Below are 17,195 nucleotides of genomic sequence, written 5' to 3' on the forward strand. Positions count from 1 at the left end.
GAAGAACCGAAATGACCCCAGTGTGAAGTACACAGCTAGGGCTAGATGGCTTGAAACAGCAGGAGGAGGAGACTAACAGTGTAGCTTCATGATTGCTTTAAGATGCCATAATCTGGCTGTGTGGCTGGAAGAAGCCATCCTACCTCTTCTTTCCCTGGGCACACGTTTCTGCTCTCTTCCTCGTCTGCCCACAAGTATTCCTGTAGCTGCACAGTGAGTGAGCAGATCCAGCAGAACACTTTTTTTTTTTTCTGAGTGACTTTAACTCAAATAATTTCCATTATTTGATTCGCCCTTCTATTGCACAAACATTTGTGCTGGCAAAGATCAATGAGCTCCAGAGAGGCTGGATTTCACCTTTTGTCACTAAAGCCATAGGTATCAGCCATGCAAATATAAACTGGTCATGAAAGTACAGCCTAAGCGTTGGGGTGGTTGGTGTAAGTAGGACCCTGGCTGCGCTAGCATTCAGCCTGCTTATTCATAGATCAGCCTGCCTCTTCTTGCAAGCCTCAGTCACTGTACACCATCCAGTTTCTACATCAGATGAGGCAGACGGTACCTTCTCGTACGATTTCACCCCAGAGCAGGTGAGACGAGGCACAGAGTGAGGCACCTTCTTGTACAGAGCCAAGTAGAGCGAGACCCTGACTCCGTGTTTGTGGAGGGAGAGAGGTTTCACAGTGCCTTCCCTCTGAGGATTTAGTTTGTAAACTCAACACCGCTATTTTCACAAAACTTACAGGGTGCAACCTATGTGTTTACAATGTGCTCACAACCCTTTGGAAGTTGGCAGACGGCAAAGAGAAATGTGTCCCCGTGGCTAATTGAAGTGAGCTGGATTTCAAGCTCTGCCACCCACACCGTTCTCCAAGTGGCTTTTGAGAAGGCTGAATCTGTCTGTGCTTCAGTTTCCTACCCGTTTAGTGAGCAGAATGTATTTTTGTTTTGAGGAGAATAAATTAATTCACGTTAGTGAGACACCTGTGTGCCAGAGGGATTGGAGCGGCCACCCAAACAGCCCAGATGTGCGCACGTAAATAGCAGGAGCTGTAACTCTGCAGCTGAGCTTCCCAGAATACTGGAAATCGTCACAGATGCTGTAAGTGTCATTCCGTCATTTTCTGGCCAGGGAGAGCTTGTTGGAGAATCCTGAAGTGTGCTGAAAGCAACACACAGCATGTCATAGTCACCCGTGACCTAGTGACTTCAAATTGTGGCTTGGCAGTGCTCTCCCATTCTGAGCAGATACGTTTGTTAGGTTGTCCTGGTTACTCAAAGCTTTATTTTCTGCCCTAGAGTAGTGATTCTTGATGATTTAAAATTTGCAAATGGCTTTCCTTCACCACTTGGTATTACGCATTTCTCAAGACAGCCTTTTTGTGACATTACTAAATGAACATCAGTGCTGTAAGTCACAGATCTAACTGATGGGATAAATACCAGTATCAATGACTGAATGAATTCCCAGCATGTTTTTTTTGGCTTTAGAGACATACTGGGTCCTGCGGGTCGCCAGTCATGACGTGAATTACCTGTAGGGCAACTGAACAAAATGAATAAGATTATTAACATTAAGAACCTTTAAAAAGTCACTGCAATAAAACCACCTAAAATCTTACCTAAGTAAGCTTTTAATTGAAGTATTTGATTGTTGAAGAGATAATTTTTAAATTTTATGTTGGCTGATCTATCTAAATGTTTCTGGGGTGATCCTGAGACGGCTCTTCCTTATGTATATGACAAAGAGCAAAGGTGGGAAGTTGCTCTGAATTTTGTCCTGGACTAGACACCAAGTACCCCCAGAGGTTTAAGTGACTGAGGTGATGGCTTTTTAGAAACAAAAAATGAATACAAAATGTAAGTTGGCAAATTCCCTAAATTTGCCTAATTCTCAAGATTTCCAGTCCCCATGGATGGTACGACAATCACTGTTGCCCGGTCTCAGGGTATTTAATAGGAAAGCAGAACAAACTCCAACTTTATCTCAACATTCGTGTGAGACTAAAATAGCGTTAGGGGCCACCTGGAGATTTTTATTACGTAGTGTGTTTAAAGTAGTAGCTTTAGGATTAAATTCAGCCTCTAATTTCGCGAGCTGACTGAATGCTGTGTTGAACCTGACCCACCGACCCCGTCTCTTGAATTTTCACCCCGCTGGACACCGCCAGCCGCTCTCCCCCCGCCACCGCCGCCGTCACCGTCGCCGCGCCCGGGAGCGAGCAGCGCCACGCAGGCCCGTGTCCCCTCCGGCTCGCCGTAGCGTCGCCGCCCCCCTGCCAGCAGCGGCGCCCTTCGGCCCTGCGGCGAGGGAGCAGCAGGGGTTGCCGTGACGTCACCCGAGTCGCGTGGCGGCCGGGTGACGCACGCGGAAGCCGCCGGGAAGCACCGCTGGCGGTTGTGCCACGGCGGCGGCGACGGCGGTGGCTGCCGGGCGAGGGCGCGGGGAGGAGGAGGAGGTGCCTCCACTGCGCATGCGGCGCCGGGATGGAGCCGTGAGTGGTGGTGGGCGGGGGAGGAGCCGGGTGGTCCTTGCTCGCGCGCCGGGGTGGGGGGGTCGGCGGCTGGCTGGGGGGCTGCCCTCGCGCTGGCGGTGGGAGCGGCCGTTCAACGGCCGGCGGGGAGCTGGCCTGAGGGGAGCCAGGTCTCGAGGTGGGAGGACGGGGCACGCACCGGCCCGACGGGGACGGGGACGGGGACCGGGACCGGGACCGGGAGGTGTTTGTTTGCTTGGGGCCGGGGGAAGAAATGCCTTTCGCTGTCCGGGTGCGGCGGTTCCAGCTTTTCCCCTGTTAAGACCTGAATTTTGTCATTCTGTTTATAGACGTTAATTCTCGTTAAGGAAATAAGATCAGCGAGGCTTAAATTAATGTTTCTGAGACTACGGTTCGCCAGTCAAACCTGACAGAAACTACCCACGCTTCTTTATAGAGAAACGCTGAGTTTTTTCCTCTTATGTGGTGAATAACACCCCCCTGCCCCGTATCTCCTCTCTCAGATTGTGTCTATTAAGGAAAAAACTTGTTTTCCCGGATATGTCTCCGCATGGACAGAGCCATAGTCGTGACTAATCAGTCAGATTTCAGTGAATTTCCCAAACAAGACACTAAAAAATACCCCAACCCCACCCACCCTGGGCACTTCAGCTGTTTAGCATAGTCATGGTTTGCTGTCAGCTAACAGTACAATGTAGTACTGATAATATTAATTGTATGCATCTTTTTATGTAGTCATGTGCTACCTCATTAGTTATTATCCATGGTGGAATACATCTGCAAGAAGAAATTCAAGGTCTTCTGAGGGACACTGAAGCAAGCAATGTCTTTAAACCATGAGAAAGTGCAGTACAAACAGATAGACCCAGTACTATGAATGTAGGTAGCATATATAATCATTTAAATCAAGGTGGGTTTGATGGTTTTATCTGGGAGTGAGCCTGAAATAGATAAGAGCAGTTGGAGGCAGAGATGTTGAGGCTAGTATGTCAGAAAAACTACTGTGCATAAAAGTGAGTTATTTCTGATTTTAATATCAACTCTGGGCTACCTACTGCTTAGTCCCACTTTTGTCACAGCCTTCCCATCTGTAAAGTGAGTCTTAAGTGAAAACTGTTGTAGAAAAAGCTCTGTTTTTCATAATAGTCTTTAGTAAAGACTGTGTTGTGCAGGCACACAAAGTGATTTGAAGATGAGGAATAGCCTGAGAAACATTTTGCTTAACCATTTGAGCCAAAACTTTACTCAAAGAGCAAGATTTAACCTACCTTTACATCTCACATATGAATGGCTACTGAAAGATTGCAGTTGTTACGGCTGTGCGTTTCCATAGTTCACTCCATCACAGATTGCATTAGTGCAGTTTAGTTTTTACTGACTGCCATTTGAGATGTATCAGTATATTTCTCTGTTTGTGTCTCAGTGCTTTCTGCTCCTTTGCAGTTAGTTTCAGACATATCCACTTTAATTATAAAAAACTTAGTTTCTGTCTGAGTTAGGATAAAATGCAGTACAGGTGGTAAAAGCTGCCTGAGAAAATCTGCAGACAGTTGGGTAGCCGCTCTTGAGCTTCAGACTGCCTTGGTTAGGTTGAGTAAAGCATCTTCCATTAGTAAAGCAAAACACGATTCTTTACTTGCTTGAACAGGTGCTTCCAGAGAAACCTTTTTTGCTTTCCCCATAAATGCCTTTCAAACATTTCGTTCTTTATTAGGCCTTTCAGGTGTAAGAAAGAAGCTGTTAGCGGGGGATCATCAACTTGTGCTTATGTGTATTCATAAATTTTGTATAATCTCTTTCCAAAAGGCAGATGTTAAACAATGAACATATGGGAGAATCATTTTATCTGCTTTGTATGTCAGCTGGTGATAGATTGAAATGAGATAATTAAACCACACAAGGAAATTCAGTTATTGCAGCAGGGGACAATGAAGAATACATCATCCAATAGGAATGCTATAAATTGTTGTTTGCTGTCATGGTAAATGTAGTTAAGATTTGGCCGAGTTCTTACATTTGCTCTTACAAAAAGTGTCCATGTTGCCTTACAGACCTGTAAAGTAGCATAGGCAGTCAGTGGCTTAAATGAGACTTCAGGAGTACCACTATAAAAGAAGAAGGAAAAAGACACCGTGTGTCCCTCTTCTTTTTGTTAAGTGGCAGCATGACTGTTGTTAGGTAGTTGTATACCCACCCGTTTTGACTACTAGGTGTTGCACCACCTGGAGAGGAGTTGGAATAAAGAATGAGACAATGTCTGGAACAAGTTTCTTCAAAAGCTTGCAAGTGCATCTGTGCTCTGGCAGGTGAATAAACCAAGGTGATAATTGCTGATAGCTGTAAAGCTGGGAGTGTTGGCTGGGTGAACTCTGGTGACTTTCCTGTAAGGACTGTGGAGATGAAGCTGCTTTTCATGTTCACATTATGCGCTTTGAAATATCTACAAAAACTTAGAAAACAGGAAGCTTATCACAAGACCCAAGAATATGCATGGCATATAGAATATGTATAGCATATATCAGAAGTAGCCTGCATCAGACTGTAGCTGTTAAGTGGATGCCCAGATGTAAGCTGTTAAGAACAGCATGAGCATATGTGATACTTTTCTGCATATATATGATACTCTTCCAGTCCTCAGCTATCTTTAACCCATCGACTTTCCAATCCAGACCTGGTTTCTGTGTATTGAATGGTCCTCAGTGGGTGCTCTTCCATGAAGCATTTGGTATCTACTTGAACCCTTACAATTAATTTAGGCATATCAGCATTTTATGTACCATTTTTATATATCAAGGATTTTCTTGTTATGGTTAGTATTTTGATATCTCAAGATAGTGTCCCATACGTGGTGTTCTTAGGCAGACAAGGAATACCAGGTCATCTGTGGAACTGAAGGAGCCCTTGGAACAGATAGGAAAGTGCATCTTATTTATTTAGTTGTATAGTTATTATAGTACTAGTACAGATGTAATAGCTTTCAAGTGGTTTAAGTGCATGAGGGCTGAGGTGTTACGACATTGATTTAAGGAAAATATTGTAGTTAATCCCTGCAAAAGTTGCGCAGACAAGTTCTGGTTTAAAATGCCTCTATTAATTGGCGTTTTTCAAAGTCAACTTAAAATCATATTTGTCTGTGAGACTTCTGTGTGATGATCTCTGTGACAGAGATCTGATCTGTTCCTGTTTATGATTGTGATAATTTCATCTATGATTTATCTTTTCTGCCTGTGCAGTCAGAAACTTTGCCGCCTTGGACTGGTTGCGGGGTTTTTGCTCGGGATAAGGCTGTGTGGCAAGGGAAGTTACATTGTATTTGCAGGTGCTATGCCTGGAGTCCTGTACAGCCAGTTTGTGCAAACTTGTAGCATTTACAGTTACTTGCTTGCAGTTCTCATTACTTCTGAGGCTTTTTCCTCCCTTCCCCACCTCCTTTGTGAGTTAAATTAAGATTTGGATCTTTCAAACTTTAAAGTAAAGGAATAATGTAATTATTTTTGTAGTGCCTCATTTGGAGAGAATGCAGTGATTCTTAAAGAAAATACAGGTTGTTATAAAATCTTTTTGCTAGTTTAAAGTGAATTGTTTGCCTTGCTTTTAAGGGCTGCCAGGCATGCAGGCCTGGAGTACCTGGTCCCAGAATTCAGGCTGGGCTTATGGAAAGGATTCCACCAGCTTTTCTGCATTTCTTCATTAATGTGGTGAACCAGTAAGAGTACCATTCAGCTGGTGAAAAGAAGTTTTATTCCAAGCTGAAACGGAGCGCTGTCCTTAAAGTCTCATGCTTTCATTTCTTTCAATGATGGTGGTCTTACAAATTTATTGAAAAACAACCCCTTACACACCCCACCCCCAGTTCTACAGCTTTTCCATATGAACTGTACAGCTTTCTATGATCACACCTACTGGAACAGCAATACAAAACCAACTGTAAGGTGTCTCAGTTCTGGCATAACTCAAACCAAAATGTTGGCTGTATTTTGAAACATGGTAGATTTGTCCTTTTTTAAACTATGCGTTTAACAAAAAGGAAGATAAAGGATGGATAAGTTATGTAGGATTAATTCTTTGATTGCATTTCCTTTAACAGAACCGTAAGTTCCTGTTTCCAAGAGAATGTAATTGGTCCTTTCAGCATTTTTTCCCGCCCTCTATTTTGTCTTTAACCTAATGATAATCACCAACCAGTTGTGAAAGAGATGTCATTGCTTTTATGTGTATTTATATTTACGTGTCTAATAATAAATAAGTTCAGGTTTGTATTTCCCAAGCTTTGGTGGAGGTCAGACAAGAATGCAGAGCCTGAGCATGCACATCTAGCAAATCTGGAGTTCTGCCTTACACTTTGTTAGGGGTGATCCTGCAGGGATGAAGTATATATAAAGGGTGTAGAAAACTCATCGAGATCCTGTGCAGGTAACTGAGTTGTTGGAGATGTCAGTCCCTTTAGGTTAAGCTGTCATTGCAGGAGACCTGGGATCCCGGATGTTTAAATTATTAACATATAAATTAAAAAAAATGTAACTTTTTCTCCCTTTAAGAAATGCTTTCTCTTGCTCAAGCCTTAGGACAATAGAAAACTCTAGCATAAAAATAATGGGCAAAATTCATACATTTTGGGATGCAGGTGTGTGTGTGCATACATATGTCTAATAATTCTTAGTAGTTCTCTTTGATCTCTAAAGCAGCATTAATATATTTTTTTTCTTGGTGTTAAATGTTACCTCGGATTTTGGTTTAATTTTCTTTGTGGAGGCATGAATGGGATCTATTCCCCCCCCCCCCCCCCGATTTAGAAATATGACCAACAGCTAATTCTGTGCTTTCTTTTACTTCCGTAGGCTGGCACCAATGCGATTATATACTCTGTCCAAACGGCATTTTGTTCTGGTCTTTGTAGTATTCTTTGTTTGTTTTGGTTTGACAGTCTTCATAGGAATAGCAGGTAAGGATGCTGTCTTTTCAAAAGATTACAGTTCTTGTATGCTTTGTCTAAACCTGTTGGTATTTCCAGATGTATTTAATTGCTAATGAGCTTATTGCCCCTGAGGTGCCTGAGGAAGCATTACTTTTTACAGGGAAGGAGAAGTGTTTCTTCCGTCTCATTTTTTCATAGGAGTACTACCTACACAGATTTGGTATTTGCAACTGCTTTGCAGGAAAAAGTCAGTAAAGTGAAACAAAACCAGCTTCATTGTAACATAATTTTTCAGCAGACTGCTACATTAATTTTCTTCTTTGTCTGTAAAAGAAGTCTTTTCAGTCTGTAAAATGGTGGTGCCAATACTAGATTTCCTGTGAGGAAGTTGATAACTGTTTGTAAAGCCTTCTAGATGTTTCGGTGATCAATGCCACAGAAATATAAAATATTTTAGTAATGTAAAAATATGAACTTCTGTTGTCAAACATGTATGAGCTTAGGGCTCTGGTTTCAAAGACCTTTGTGGGAGTCATGATGTGATCTGGGAGGCTAAGTGCTTAGTGTCTGGATACTTATCCTGGAGACCAGAGAGATATGTGGAAGTCTGGTTGACAAAGATGCAGAGTGTCATTATGCAGATGGAAAGTGTGGTAGCCCTCTGTATTTCATGTCACAGAGCTTTTCCAGGTCCAAAACGTACTTGAAAAAGAAGTCAGTGTGCTATCACTGCAGTGTTAATAAGCTAATGCTTTGCTGTCAGGATAGCTTTGTCAACACAGCAGTTAAGTGACAGACAGGGAGTAGGGAAGGGAGGGACTTGTACTCATTTAGAAACCCGCCCCCCCCCTTGTAAGAATTATTTAAGGACATTACCACCTCCCCCACTTTACTGCTTATTTCCATGTCACCCAGCGTGTTCTCCTGTGCCACTCTGACACCTTCTCACCTGTCTGTAGGGTTATCTCTACCCCTGCCCTGTCCTTCACTTCCCTTAGAATGAGGTCTGGGACTCATCTGCTCCTGTCTGCCTTGGAAAGAAGGGCGGGGGGGGTTAATTGGAGGCAGCTGTTTGGGCTTTTTGTGCCCATCCATGCCCTGTAGGCAGTACATTCTTCCTAATAGCATTAAATAATAAAATTTGTCTGTGAAATAAAACATTCTTTCCTGCTATTTGATTTGTTGTAGCAGCCTAAACTCCAAACAGACATTCAGTTCATAAGGGTTAACCACTGATATTCCTTTGACTTGCCTAAGGATCCTGAAGGGCATTATTTGGCCACTAAAATACCGTATAAATACATTTACAAAAATGCATTTCATATAAATGATAAAGGAAAAAAAACTTGAATTGGCTTAAAAAGTGAACCATATTGGTAGTTGTGTATTTATACTACCCAGTTGTAAGAAATACCAGAAAGTTGTTTTACATAAGACTAGGCAAGAAGCAGTGCTCCTGGAAGAGAAAACTGAGCATTTCATTCTTGATTGGTAGCAGAACCTGAAAGAGAGCTGTGTTGGTGTGTTACATTGCAACTATGTGCAGAGTGATCTGATGATCTAGTTGTCTTTGGTCCAGGGGACTTGGTGACTGTAAGTAACGCTTGGTCTTCTGCAACCTACTGGGGTCCCAGGATTTGCCTGTGGCCCCCTTCAGGAACTGGCACGGCTGTGGGATTCTTGTCCTTGTAAGACTGGTTTGCTGGATAGTTTTGTTGACAAAGCGTGAACACAGTTCATTATTATAACTTAATTATTTTTAAAATAATGCTGTTTACCTTGGGAGGAGACCCACCGAACACTTACTGTGATGTTTTTCATGGCTTTTTTTGACAGCTCCTGCTTCCTGTGAATAGAGGGAGGGGTGCTAACAATAGAGTGCTCCCTCATTAAAGGGTGCAGTCTGAGCAAAACTCACCAAACCCACTAAGTAAATGAAAAAGTGGGCGATACATCTGTATTTTCTTTGCTACTTGAATATGCCATTGCCCATACTCAACATCTCTATTTGCAGTTTGGGAAGCCTAAGAGAAATCTTGCCTCTCATCTGAGAAAACAAGACAGTTTAATCTGAGGTGGCTGATGCTCTTCCGTTTTTGTAACCCAAGACAGACACAGACTTTTTTTTTTTCCTGCAAGTTACATTCACATTCTTTCCCTTTTCCCAGTAGGCCTGTGTTATCTTTGGGGTGAGGCAAGGTGCAGAGCTCATTTTCTGTACCTGTGCAGTTTTCAGCTCACCACCTCAGGGTGGTTCTTTGCTTTCAGATGTGTTTCTGTAACTGAGCAAGACTAAAAGAAAAATAAAACCAATGTAATTTAATCACCATTTTTTAATAATATGACCACAGCATTGTTTTGGTCAGTTGCTTTAAAAAACTTTAATATGTGGTGCCAGCAGGTCAAGGGAGGTATTTCTCCCCCTTTACTCCATTCTTGTGAGATCCCACCTGGAGTATCTCATCCAGCTCTGGGACCCTCAACATAAGAAGGACATAGGCCTGTTGGAGCGATTCCAGAGAAGGGCCACAAAGATGATCAGAGGGCTGGAACACCTGTCCTATGAAGACAGGCTAAGAGAGTTGGAGTTGTTCACCTTGGAGAAGAGAAGGCTCTGGGGAGACCTTATAGCAGCCTTCCAGTATCTGAAGGGGGCCTACAGGAAAGATGGGGAGGGACTCTTTATCAGGGAGTGTAGCGATAAGACGAGGTGTAATGGTTTTAAACTGAAAGATGATAGATTTAGTTTAGATATTAGGAAGAAATTTTTTACTGTGAGGGTGGTGAGGCACTAGAAGAGGTTGCCCAGGGAAGTTGTGGAGGCCCCCTCCCTGGAGGTGTTCAAGGCCAGGTTGGATGGGGCTTTGAGTAACCTGGTCTAGTAGGACCCCCCATGGCAGGGGGTTTGGAACTAGATGATCTTTAAGGTCTCTTCCAACTCATTCTGATTCTATGAAAAATTGCTAGAGGAGTAGCAGTTATAGCAGTAGGACCTCATTATTATTTTGGTTGCTGCTCTTAAAAACTGGGTCTATGATCTCTCTGCCCCAACATTGGTTCATATCTTCTGGTAAAAAAAAAAAAGCAAACAACTTTTTTAAAAAGGCTCATTCTATTGCTTTTGTTAAGACTTAATGACTGAAATATGATGATTTATCAACTGTGAGCACTTACTGAAATTGTATTATGCTTTTCAAAACAAAAATGCCTTCAATCAATCTGCCCTGTTTATATGTACTTGAGAACTGAGAAGTCCAATGATGCAAAACTGACTTTACAGTGGGTGACAGTTACTGAAGTTAAACTGTAATTCTAATATGAAGCTTTGAGTGTGATGGGTGAAATTCTTCATTTTTCCATTTAAAGTCTGTAAGATGGTTAATATTGTAATTACAGTGGTTATAGAAGCCCAAGCAATGATGCGTGTTTAGAGCTGTCATGACAGCTAACCTGAAATACTTCTTGCACAGACTGATCCCATGTTGCTCATTTATGAACTTCCTTCTTTTCCATTGTTCCTCTGTCATAACTTTGAAGTCCATGGTCTTTGTGAAAAACTGCTTTTCTTGCACAGCTTTTTTAATACTAAGTTTGTGGCTGAAACAGTGTATTTTGAGGATTAATAAATTACATTAAATTACCATATGCAAAAATATAAGGGGAGAGACCATTTGGACAGGGAAGTCTTACTGTGACTGGGAAGCTTCTAGAGTGACCCAAATACACACATACATATATGTCCTGCCTGTGTCCTTACTTGCTATACATCTCTGTGTTTGTTTACACCCCAGTATATAGATACAGGCCTTTTCCTACTTTCCCTACTAAGGGGAAGCCGTACCACTGTCTACAACAACCTTATCAGAAGATATACAGAAAATGGGGCTAGACTCTTCTCAGAGGTGCATGATAGGGTGAGAGGCAACAGACACAAGCTGGAACCCAAGGAATTCCAGTTAGGTATTAGGAAATTTTTTCTTACTGTAAGTGTGATTAAATACTGTAACAGGTTGCCCATGGAGGCTATGGGAGTCTCTGTCCTTGGAGGTATTCAAGACTTGACTGGACATGGCCCTGAGCAACCTGATCTAACTAAACAAGAAAGTGGACTAGATGGCCTCTGGAGGTCTCATATAATATAAATTATTGTTTTCTTGCTTCCCATTTACTGCATACAGAACTAGAGGTAGGGCATGAGTGGATGGATGCAGTTGATCAGTATACGTTAAGTATGTGTGCCCATATCCAGAATGATTGGAGGAATGGTTGCATGAGAAGTCTGGTAGCAAGCTGAACATCTCCCACTACAATTGGACATGAAACTCCATTGAGTAAATGGATTGTATGTTTTAGGAGAAATTGTTTATAGAACTTTCCTGCAATTATATTTATTTACGTGACAATATACATAATATATTATAGCCCCAGATTTCTATAGAAAAGGAGAGGCCCCATATGGGTAAACTGAGAACTGTTTCTAAACAAACTTGTGGGTATCTTGGCTTGAAGAGAACAAGGTGATGAAAGTTCAGCACTAGCCAGAAAGTACTGTTATTGTGATTGTACAGCAAGTACAGTACATGTACATAAGAAGGCATTAGCATCATGCACTCAAGTATTTGCCCTGGTACCTGAGCCTTGAGTGCAATGCCTTATGGACACTATGCTCTATGTAAATCAGGTCATTGTAGCAGTTTGGCTATAGAAACTTTGTAGTGCAATTAAATATGGTGGGGGTTTTTTTTTCAGGTGTTTTTTGTAGCCTTTGTTGAGCTTCAAGTTGCTGTAACAACAGTGCCACTGGTGCTTAGCTTTTTTGTAGCTGAGTACTTTCATGATTGCAGTGTACAGCTTAGCTTGGGAGAAATACGATCTGGTTTGTTGTAGGAGTTTAGAGTACACGTGCAGGGCTTCTAACATGGAGTTCTTGATTTATAATTTACTTCCTATTTAATCATGCCTAGAAATACTATAGCTGAGAGGCTTAAAAGAACATTCAGGCTGAGTTTATTAATGGTATTGAAATGTCTAAGTGATTTACCCTTCAGCTTAAACATCTGAAAACTGGGATACTATTTACCTGCTTTGCAGGGAGGTATTTTGTACAGTCTTTTGAAATACTATATTTATGTCATTATTTATCAGTAATACTCATACTTCAATATTGTTTTCTTTCTTCCTTCTTATATATTGTGTAGGTCCTAATGTAATTGAAACTTCTATAGCAAGAACCGACTTAAATAACAGCCTAAAGGTAAGAGTTAAGAAATATTGTTGGATTACATTAATGGCTTTATTTGATGTCAGTAATGTTAAATATTCCCCTCTTTCCCCCAAATTATTTCAAGTATTTAGATTTTTACTGGAAAACTTCTTGGCCATGTGGGGCTTTCCAGTTTGAAATTGAACGTGCAATATTGTATTGCCACTGTGTTATTTCACGAGTGGCTCAGCAGCAATTTGTAGTCTCTTACTTCTGTGAGCAGGTAAGGTGGGGAATTCTATGTGTTTCTGCACAGCAATTTCTGATAAAGTAACACTTGAGTGTGGATAGAATTCCCTGGTAAGTTCATGTTGGAGATTCTGGTAGAGGATCCATAAATAGAAATTGAGATCATAAACCGAAAAACAATGCTGTCAGTGGCAACTAAGGATAAACCCTCTTGTGATCTTCTTTTCTATCAGCTGGGAGGGAATATTTCTCTTTCTTGTTAACTGTTCACTGTCACGTGACGAAGACATGAGACCTGGCTTCCTAACATGAACCTTCACATTCATTTTCTTGAATGCTTTCGTATTTTGGTTCTCAGTTCTTGCATTTTTATTTCTGTCTAACTCTTCCCTGTCAAGCTAATATCTAAAGTAATTTTTGTGAAAGTGCTGAAAAGGTTTTGTTGTTTCGTTTTGATTTTTTTAAAGTAAATTTTCTTTAAATATACTGAAATGTTTCTTTTTTTGGTCTGTTAGTCACCTATATAAGTTTGGATTTGTACTGGATTATGGGTGGATTTTTTTTTTAAAGCATATTTTTATATCAAATAAGAAAAGTGTTTCCTGCACATAGGTTTTGTCTGTTAATGATATCTTCCATGCTTTTTAAATGAATGTGGGATTTTTAGGAAACCTAGTGGAAAAATAGTTTTCATAATTATAGTTGAACAGATTTAAAACTGTGTAGCAGATGAGGGGTCGCAAACCTGACTTTTAATGCAAAGTGCTAGAAATGACTTTTTATTTTCAGGCTAGGTCTCAGGATTTTGCTTTTCATATCTGAACTTTTTTGTTTTATTGCTACTGCTTTTATGTGCTTTAAGTAGTTGTACCTTTCCTTGCTTCAGTGCTGTGCAAAATGTGTGCTGTTTAAGCTACTTCTGTGGAAGACTTATATTTTGAGCTGCTTGTCATACTGTCCACACAGTAGCATGTATTAAATCTATTCCCAGAAATATTTTCACAAACATAGTTAACGTGCCTTTCATCATTGTAACTACAGATATATCATGTAACAGAATAATGGGTGGTGCTAACCTTGTGGGTTTTTTAACAGCTGAAGCCATTTAATTTAAGTTCGCCACCACTGTCTACTTACAATCAACAGCTGTGGCTGACCTGTGTCGTTGAGTTGGATCAGCAAGATGGTGAGAATCTTACCTAATTCTCAGGAAACTGCTATAGCAACCTGTGTATTGTATCTTTAATTTCATCTGTCACATACATGATCCTGTTGATTTCTAGCTATGGTTGGTGGGTTTTTCCTCGACACAGTTTCTTTCCCTCCATGCCCTGCCTCCAGTAAAGACATGGACAGACAGCATTGATCTTGAGAACTGGAAGCAAGAGGTGTATGGGATACGTTGTTTGTTATTTCTGTGAAAGCAGTAATATCTAGAGAATCTGTGTCTCTGATGCTTCATTTTGGGGGGAATTAGATGTGTAGATTGTAATGATATTAATTATTCAATAAAAATTCCCCATAAACATGTGAGAAATACTGTATTAGTAATTGTCAATCTGTCAAGATTCAGTACAGGGCATTTGTTACTTACTGCCTAAGTATGTAAATAAAAAGTTTAGTGTTTTGCTTTTTTTTTTTTTTTATTAATATACTGGACCTCTATTCCACTAAAGTATAACTGAATAACTTTGACTCATCTTTGGATGTATGTTTTAAACTGTATTTGGAACTCTATTTGAGATTTCATTTCTGCGTGTAGCAATACCTTAATGTTCTCTTTTAATTACAGTATCCCTCAAAAAGAATGTTACTATGACAGTCAAAGTACTTGGAGTGGTGAAGGATGGAAGCACACCATATGTTAATAACCAAGTTCACAATCGGACAAGATTACTCAGTTGTGCACAAGTATGTGCCTGCTTAAACAAAACTCTGATGCAGTACAGTTTCTTTAAATCTATTTGTGTGCATGTTACATTATATTGCAAATGAGAAGTATGTATCTGTTAAGCATGTCTCAGGACAGACTCTGGAGTATAGTTTCATTTATAATTGCAACCTAGCTAGTAATGCTGAGCAAGATAACTACCTATCAGTCTTTTTCTGTTTCCTTCTATGACTTGTGTCTCTTACCCCTTAAAGACCTCTCTTTCTTGTTAGCATAGCTCTCTGCCAGCAAAGCAGTGTGTGCTGCAAAGTCACCTAAACGGATTTAGCAGCACTGAACAAAGGAATATTGATTGGATCTAGGGCTCCAGAGAAGAGAAAAGATCTCCCCCAACACCTAGCAGAGTCTGGTTGAACTCGGCTGGCATGTGTGTTCTGAAAAAGCCAAATTTCTTGCCACCTGTGAAGAAATGTTTAAGGTTTTGAGTTTCTAGTATAATTTACACTGAATTTTTTAAACTTAGAGATATCCAAAACAACTTCTCCAGATGCAAGTCCTTTAATAAGGGCATAGCTGAAGTTTTTTTTGTGATAAGCATATAGGGTAAATCAAATGTTTTCTTTATATATAAAGGCACATATATATTAAATTTGTAGAAATTAATGAACAGTGTTACATTAGATTTAATTATGCATAGCCAAGAGAGCAGTATGCTTGGGTTTTCTCTTTCCTCTTAACTTGTAGACATGAGTTAGCACAAGATAGCTCCATCTCACAATCTGATGACCTAGAGCTTGACTGACAGAGTTATTCAGATCCTTCCTGGTGTTGCAAGCAGTTGCTTTCACCAGCTTAACTGAAAAGCTAGCTTTGTTTATCGGTTCAACCTTTGATCTTGCTGACTGACTTTATCAGTTTCTTCTGCTTTGTCTGGTATCTTTCAAGAAATTATCTGCAGGTCTTGTTTCAGTCTTATTCTGACTGATTAAGATTGGTAAGGCATATAATAAATATCATCAATATCTGACCATTTGGAAATAAATTCTCCAACCTAAACTAACAGTGCATATTCTGGAATAAATTGAAGGCTTTTATATACTATTCTTCATTGTATATGTTCACAGAAATGCAGTGAAATCATTGTTGTTCACCTTGGCTACCTGAACTACACTCAGTACAACATATTTGTTAGCTTTGAAGATCTAAATAAGTTAACATACACCATCCAGAATATTACTTTCACAGTAAGTATAAAGTTTTGTGCTAGCAAAGGAAATCTCTTTAATTACTAATGCTGGAGAGCTCTGCTTAAACTGTAATAAAAGTTATCTCATTTTTGAAGGTAAACATAAAGATGCATCATAATTAATTTTCCTGTCACTATGAATGTCATAACTATTATACAGCATTTGCTGTTAATAAGGGTATAGACCAATTTATTTTAACTCTATAAGGAAAGGGTTTTTTTTCGGAACTGCTAATGCTATTTTCTGGAACAGATAAATTTAGTCTAATTCCTGGGAGACATTTTTAACACTAGACAAGCTAGTCTAGAACATCCAGTTTTCTGCATTTGCTTATAGAGCTGTTGCCTCTCTAAAGCATGGTATTTGTTTCTGCCTTTCCAGTAGGTGCATCTGAATTAGCAAGACATTTCCAGACTTTACAAAAGTGTGGACTAGAAAGATTTAACTGAAAGAAAAATGAAGATTTTTATTTTGACTGTACTTATGAGGAAAAGAAAAACATTTATTCAGCTAAAATAAGCAAGCTAATAAAATAATTCACTAAAATAATCCCTAGTGAAATAACTAACTCAGTTCACAGTGCTAAAGATTGCTTATAAAACAGATACATTGTCAGTTTGTGCCGATTGGCTCTAAAAAGAAATTTAGAAACATTTCCATTGGGAGCAAATGGAACTAAACCAAATTTATAATACAGGTTACTATGGTATATTATATCTGTGCAACGTTCAGTATGTCAGAGCAGGTAACAAGCAAAAATCTTACTGTAAAGCAAAAGTGTTTTTTATATATTAAATGAACTTCCTAGCCCTCCTCTGGACTCACTCCAACAGGTTCATGTCTTCCGTTTGTTGAAGGCCCCAGAGCGAGATGCAACACTTCAGGTGGGGTCTCACGAGAGTGGAGTAAAAGGGCAGAATCACCTCCCTTGACCTGCTGGCCATGCTTCTTTTGATGTAACCCAGGATGCATCATCTTGCTTTGCAGGCTGCTTTTAAGGAAGACTTGTGTGCAAAACCAAAAAACCCAAACTCAAAGCCCTGCTTTTCTGCAGCAACTAAAATTGTCAGTTTACTTCATTATTACAATGGTGATAATGTGATCTCAGTGAAATCATAAATTGCCTTTTGTATAATGGGATTCTCTACATAGAAGTTTCATTCTATCTTTATGCGTTAAAAAGACAACACAGTGG

The 17,195-nt window shown here is 40.2% G+C and overlaps 1 protein-coding gene across 1 annotated transcript in view; it reads left to right on the forward strand.

Annotated features, from left to right (window-relative positions):
• TMEM181 (transmembrane protein 181) overlaps positions 1-17,195 on the forward strand; it is a gene marked incomplete at both ends in the record, with an annotated part of 32,555 nt that overhangs the window by 5,196 nt on the left and 10,164 nt on the right. Inside the window, 5 exon segments of the mRNA XM_082481846.1 lie at positions 7,334-7,437; positions 12,609-12,664; positions 13,958-14,048; positions 14,655-14,773; positions 15,878-15,997. Of these exon segments, the coding sequence (XP_082337972.1) occupies positions 7,334-7,437; positions 12,609-12,664; positions 13,958-14,048; positions 14,655-14,773; positions 15,878-15,997 (490 nt within the window).

Source organism: Vanellus vanellus, assembly GCF_965231255.1.
Source record: "Vanellus vanellus genome assembly, chromosome: 3".
NCBI classification, from domain to species: domain Eukaryota; kingdom Metazoa; phylum Chordata; class Aves; order Charadriiformes; family Charadriidae; genus Vanellus; species Vanellus vanellus.